A 7,196-nucleotide genomic window follows, 5' to 3' on the forward strand; every position below is an offset into this window, starting at 1 on the left:
TCCTTGATATCTTTTCCTGTTGCTCTTTACCTTGATAAGTCACCAAGTCACTAAGTGATCACCAAAGGCTCTCAGGGTTTTCCATTCTCTTCAATCTGATGCACTTTTTATATAAGAGTGTCTTGGCTTGGTGAACATGATGAAAGAAACCAAAGCGCAGCAATATATTTTGTTAGATGTTAGATAGCCATTGTACCTGGGAGGTGTTTTACTAAGCAAGGTCCAATAGAGAAATGTATGCAGAATGAGACCATAAACACAGTGTTACTTGTTGTAGGACAGATTTAGAGGCTCAATGGACACATGGTTTGTGGGCACTATGAATAAAGCACCATCCAAAAGCTTAAAACTAATATTTAAAAATAAAAGTAGGCTCTCACTTCACTCAGACCATTGCGATATCCGACTAAACCGGTCAACACAATAGGTGACTGTTAAATAGACTAAGCTGTTTTTGTGGGCTAAATTAGCATGCCAAGGTGTCTGAAAGCATCAGCAAGCACCTTTTCTGACGGCTCTAAAGCCATTGTTGTGGTTGGCAAGTAGGCAAGAAACTCTGAAAGGTTCCGTAACTTCTTGATACAAGAGGGATCTTAAGAAAATGTCAACAATCTCTGGTCAACATTCCATCAGTGGCAAGGAAAAAGCAAATAAACAGACTGTTTCATTCTGTTCAGAAAAGCGTGAAGGTGGCACAAGCATTGCTCGTAAATTCTCAAGGATTTTATTTCTATGGACGGGCCTTCATAAATATGTTAAGTTTATCATGCTAAAGGTATTTTCACAAAAAAGGCCTAGCCTACATCTGGTATCCTTATATTCTAGCACCTTATACAACACCTGCAGGGGACCAGATGCACATCGCGATGAAGGCAACGAGAGCTGGTCTGCTTAAATCCATGGTAACGTAAAGCTAAACTATAAACAGTCCAATACAGCAAACACTCTGAACGGAACAAATAGGAAATGGGCAGAACAATAAAAGCAAGCCATTTCAGACATATCATCCTCTTATATAGTATCAAAAGCAATCTGAACCTGAAGACAGAAATGTAATATCCCTAATATAAGGGAAATGTGTGTGGAATTATTGATGAAATTGGAGTGAGTTGGAGTTGATACAGAGGATGCTCCTCTTGCTGAGCTCAGAGGACAGAGGAACAAAGATTAGCAAATTATGTAAAGACATCAGATAACATGTGAAGTTGAGAGCAAAATCAGCAAACTGTTACTCCCCAGGAATGCTATTACTAAGCACAACTTGGCCTTTTGTAGCTTTTGAGGATGAACCAGCTACTTACTTTGGAGAGTGAACTGAGGACCTCATTGTGAGTTCCTGCAGAGTTGCTTTCAGTTCAAACTCCAAGACTCATATGTTCCAGATGTGGCCAGGCTACGACCCTCACACAGAGGTGCTGAGAAAACGTCAATACGGGCCAATCCATTAAGGTGGCCAAATGAGTGTGCACAGGTTTTAAAAGAGTGCATGTGATGAGCTGGTGTGAGTTTGCCATCGGGGCTGAGCAAACACACCATGCAGCTACCAGCAGAGCTCAGGTGGCATGAAGGCATGGACCTCCTTAAATCTGGAGGTAAGAGAGAAAAATCTAGCTAACCCAAATTCAGCCAGGCCTCTATTGCTCAGGGATTCATCTGAACATCATCATGCAAACTGCAGAGGAAAGCACAGGAAGGCGGAGCAGTAGGACCCATTAGCTACAGGACATAAATCAACTCATTTCATATAATCTTGTCCACAGGTGTATACCGATGCTAACAACGTGTTCCAAGAGATAACATAGCACCTGTCTTAGGACAGAGGCCAAAAACGTCTGTCTCATCTCATCCTTTATCACAAAGTATGTAACACTTGAGCAATTTAATATGATAAATTCACCTCCTGTCATGTCATTTCCAGCCCTCACGTCTTAACACAAAGGTGAATTTGGCTAATAAATGGAGGAGGACCTTTTCACCCGTAGCTCCCTGAGACTCTAATAATATCTTCAGCCAGAATGTCTCTCTATATGTCCCCCCCTCCCTCTCTCTCCCACTCCCCCTCTCTCCTTCCTCTAACTTCCACCATGCTGCTGGCTAAAACAAGACAGCTTTATGCTGGTGTCATACCAAAGAAACTTCACCGAGACCTGCCCAGTTTTTCAAAGGATCCACCCTCCCTTGCTTTTCCTCTCATTAACTCCTTTCACTGTATGCCTCCACATGAATATTAACACATCTCATCACAGTATTTTTCTTAATCAGAACAGGTCATGTTATAGAAAGTCCCTTGTGATTATCCCCATTTCAGAATTTGAGTAGGAAGTTACAGTTATAGCACAATTTCAAGCTGTGGTTTTTCTGTGGAGGAAGAAAAGTGTGTCCCCAAATGATCCAGCAATGACTATAAATATGTGACAGCTACACATGACAAAGGTCCAGCAAAGAGCTGATTAGCTGACGCTCCCGGTTGAGCACATTAGGGAGAGGTCTCTGAAAATGCTAGCTTTGTCTGCTGGAATGCACATGCCTGCGCCCCGGGGGCTGAGAAAACGTGTCTGTACACTGCTAGATGAAGAGGGCACCCTGCAGAAACGGCTTTATCTGACTGAGACCCCGGAAAACAGAGCCGACAGCTGAATGCTTGAGATTTCTTTTTTTTTTTCTTTTTCTTTTTTTAAGAGGCAGGAGTTGATGTGTTCGGAAAGATCAGACTTTCAATCTGAGGTAAAATTACCCTCCAGTATCTTCTGAACTAGCAGGTTGTAATTCCCATTGGTAAATTAATAAAAAAGCAGCATCCATTGATTTGGACAGTATAAATCAAATCAATGACATTACCTGAAATAAGTTATTTTATTATTGGTTAAACTTTTGAGACATCACCACCCATGTGTTTATGAAACATTTCAAAATAAGGTATTAAAAAGCAAGGCTGATTTCCCATTCTGGAAAATTGTCATTCTGGAGATAAACAAAAATGTATCCCAAGCCTCTACCTGTATCTGCATGCAACAATAGATCCTCACAGAGTTGTCCATAGGTCAAGGTGTGAGGCCTATGTAATCCTGAACCCTGTGACTTGTGGCCATTATGGCTGCAGGCTAGGCCCATATGAAGGCCTGCTCTTTGAAGGCTTTGAAATCATAGGGAAGTGCAACAAGGACCATCATCAAATAACTGCTCAGTACTTAAACGGGAAGCATTCCCACCGCTGACACAACACAGCCTTGTACTGCATCCGACAAAACATCTAAGTGCAAAGTTGTGGGGAAGAAGTGGGCATTGGGGGGGAGGGGGGTCACAAGCCAGCTTTTGGGCTTGAGTGTGGACCAGGGCAGTGTGGAGATAGGGTGAACCTGCCTGACCACTTTGTCACCTGCAGACCCAGAGGGGCTCTGCACGCTGCACTGACAGGAGATCCACATTGTGAACATGTTCTCCACAGAACATCATTAGTTCTGGAGAAAAAGTGTGCCCTGATACCCTTCAATCAGCCACCTATCCTGGATGGTCGAATCTTACATTCCCTGAATTCATTTATAAAGAGTCAGTCCAACAGATTCGCAGCACTCCACACTATCACAGTCAATATCCCATCATGCTGAATTTAAATAGTGCATGATCATTATGAGGCATCACTGTTTCAGTTCAAGTCAACATCTGTAAGAAGCGTGTTATCAAAGTCCAGCGTCTGTCCAGCGTCGCCTGGCTGAGTAAATCCACCCTGCTAACCGTGTCCACATCCACCTAGCGGACCCCCGTCCAAACAAAGAGCTTCCTTTCAGTCGCAGTGAATCTTAAAAAGCAAGAGACGACGCTCTGTGTTCCTGATCTCTGTAAGTACATACCAGCGGCTTAGGATGGATTTAATTGGGCAAGGTGTTTCATCTTGTGAGCGGACGCTTCCCATTCATGCGTAAAAGTAGCCCTGCGGTAAACTGTGTGCTAATGAATAGTGTTTTTGACCAACAAAATATGTGCACCTCAAGCAACCCCCCCTACTGTACTCTATAAGTGTCCTCTCCTTGTTTAACCGTCCCCTCAATGAGCGCGCCGCCGTTTTACTGCTTTTATTTGGTGTTTGTTGTTTGTTGGTGGCTTCCAATTAGCGCTCAATCACACAGGTACGTTACAACGGACTACGAAGCTAACGCGACGACGCATGTGCCCAGGTAAATCTTCTCATCTCCATCATGAGTTACCGAGTTTTCGGTCCCGTCCCCTTTAGGCCAGATACAGTTCATTAGTCTTACCTGCTCGGACATTGGTAGCCTGTAGAACCAGGGTTAAAGTGATGAATGCAGTTACAGTGGAATCCATAAACCACCTTTTCGTTTTCCACCTTGTGGACCACCTTTGCATCTCCATGGTCCAAAACTGAATACAACTTTTGAGCGACTTCAGGTAAATTTAAATGACGTCCCTTCCACAATCCCAAATGATGATGGAAAATGTCCTACAAAAAAGCCATAAGTGAGAAGTTCAGCCTCTTCTCTCAGGCCCCCGATCCTCCTTCCCAGTGCCCAGCCTTCACAGTGAAGGTAGTCGGGCTTTAACCAAAACGCACAGAGTGCAGTCGGTACACTTGGTGCGTCCACGGACAGGAGGGCTGGGCAAGCTCCACAAACCGGAGCCACGATTACAGGGAAATGACAAGGGAGCCAGCCCCCGATTAGCAAATCACGGGGCTGGAAATTCTCCTTAGGGTCCACCCATTAGCTTTGTAATGCGCCCCCAAGTCTCTCTCGAGTGTTCGGAGGAAAGGAAAGAAAAATAAAACCGTGACAAAATTGGTAACGATCTAGGAATGATGAAATTACAGAACTGTGCATGCAGATTGTTGCTATAATAAGCTACCTATAGATATTATCAGTATATTATGTATATTTATCAGCCATTAATATCACATGAGCTGGAGCACATAACTGCTGTCATTGTCAGCATAAATACAGTATTTAGTGAGTAAACAAGGAACTGTTATAACCCACTTATGAAGTTATGAAGAGTACAGTCAGTAAATATATATATATATATAAATACAAAAGTACATATCATTATATGATTACTAGGCATCCACTGTTTCAGATCAATTCAATACTTATAAATAGCATGTTATCAAAGTAGCGCATCCGCCTTCTTGACAGTAAAATATTTATTCATTTAACAGAACCGGTAAAATCACTGTGCAGAACCTGATCAGCTAGAATCCATGTGGTTGGGAATTAGTATCAGTTATTTATCTGTCACTTTTCCAAACACTAATGCTAATGTTATATACATATGTTATATGCTATAAATATATACATTGTATCGGAATGAGAAAGGACAGGGACAGGAGACATTTGATGATGCAGGGTCTGGGTGAGAAATGAAAAGGAAACACCTGAGTGATGATTCAGGTATTGTGTAATACCATGGTGATGATATAAATAGCCACAGCCATGTGTAATGGTCAGTAACAGCAGTTGTGATGCTGTTGTATTATGGAAATATATATATGCAAATTGTGCAACACAATCTGTGAAACTGCTTATTCTTTGCTGGTCTTCTCAATATCGATATGCGTTGTTTAAGGGTGTTTGTAATTTTGGCAAACTGTGGGAATGGAAATTAGGCTTGTACACTTGCACTGAGTTCCATAAATATATTTCCCAGATCTCAACCAAGTTGAATGGTAGATTTTGGACCAACACACAATATAACTTTTCACCACCAAACACCAATTCAGGGACTATATTTTGGAAGAATGTCTTAAGTGAAAAAGAATACGACTTTTTAGCACACAACACACAACACTTCCTTCTTGTGAAAAAAAGCTTAATATCAGTTTTCAGCTAATTTAATTGAAAGGCTAAATGATTACATCGATATTAATAACGTGCAATTACTGTTCCTCCCTGAATGCACTTTTCATAAAACTTGTTACGAATGCATTTCTCACTCAAATGCCAAATCAATATATCAGTGTTTCCTGATCAGTCTGCAGGGTCACTTCCTGCTCTGAGAACAAATGCAATCACCTGCCAACAGTATGAAATAGCTCCACTTGTTCCCAGTGGTTTCCCCCTGTTTCAATAATTCTGTGCAAAACTCTGAAATGAATATCCTGAAACAAGACCCAATAAGGAAAGTTGACTGAAACACACTTTTGGACAACCCTATTAAAGAGTGATTGCAGCGGGCAGAGGGATTCCAGGGTTCCTCATCTAATGGCCTTTTAGAAACAGGGGTCAGTCCAGAAGACAGTTAGCTCCTTGTATCTCTGGGCTCAGTCCAGTGAAGGCATGGACCCTGACCAGACTCTGTCTGTCAGCCAGCTCATCCTTCCCAGCCAGCCAGACTCAGCCTGTTTCCTGCCAAACAGTATCAGATGATCCTCCTGGATGGCCAGTGGCAAAAAGCAGGGCCATCTCTCTGGGAGGAATTGGTGTCCGGGCGGAAAGATGTTTTTTCATGTTACATCCCGTCTTCTCATGGTTCAGAGAACAGGGGCAGCCATCATCGGGCTCCAGTGTGCTTCATGGGCTCTGGTGGCGGTCCCAAGTAAAATCTCTTTACATGGAAGTTATTCCAATTCAAGAATGAGCTTGGTATTGCGGGACTTCACATCAGTTGTGATGAAATGCTTTGAGACGCGTTTGGTGTTTTATATTATAAGAGAGAGGGACAGAGTACGGATGATGCTATTACTGTCTTTATACACGTGTTTAAAATAGTGAAAATCATCGGCCATATCTATCTTCAGTCTCTCTTTGACCAGTGTACTGTGCACACAACAGGCAAAGTAAAGCCTCCCAATATCTGCACTCTCAGTGTGAACTGCTCCCATCAGGCAGATGATACTGAGCTCAGTGATGCAAACTGAAGAACCCCTTTGTGCCAGCTGGACTTGTATACAGTAGTCTAAAATAAGTGCAGGGTACATTAGGCTGTATTGGGGTACACACACAAACATATTTATGTGTATGGATGGCTATGCTTATTTTTGAATTACCTGTTTTGTATTTTTGTGTATTGTTAATTTCTTCTGTTTTCTCATGTTGTGTGTATTTGTTGATGGAAAGTCAAATTTCCTCATGGCAACAACAATACAGTATACATCTATATCCACCCATCTAGTTTCACTCTCTTTATTATAAGCTCCTAAAGTAATTGACAGCTTTTGCTATAGACCATTGGCGTCTACGACAACGGCG

The 7,196-nt window shown here is 42.2% G+C and overlaps 1 protein-coding gene across 4 annotated transcripts in view; it reads right to left on the reverse strand.

Annotated features, from left to right (window-relative positions):
- col11a1a (collagen, type XI, alpha 1a) overlaps nt 1-4,637 on the reverse strand; it is a 74,047-nt gene extending 69,410 nt beyond the window's left edge. For 3 of the 4 annotated variants that reach the window (XM_084033291.1, XM_084033288.1, XM_084033290.1), the window contains exon 1: nt 4,254-4,636. In XM_084033291.1, coding sequence (XP_083889417.1) covers nt 4,254-4,368 — 115 coding nt within the window. In that variant the 5' untranslated portion in view covers nt 4,369-4,636. Of the gene's footprint in view, nt 1-4,253 lie in introns of all 4 variants that reach the window. The other variant, XM_084033289.1, reaches the window with a different exon arrangement.
- Between the last annotated feature and the right edge of the window lie 2,559 nt (nt 4,638-7,196).

This window comes from Eutrigla gurnardus (genome assembly GCF_963514095.1).
Source record: "Eutrigla gurnardus genome assembly, chromosome: 18".
Classification (NCBI taxonomy): Eukaryota; Metazoa; Chordata; class Actinopteri; order Perciformes; family Triglidae; genus Eutrigla; species Eutrigla gurnardus.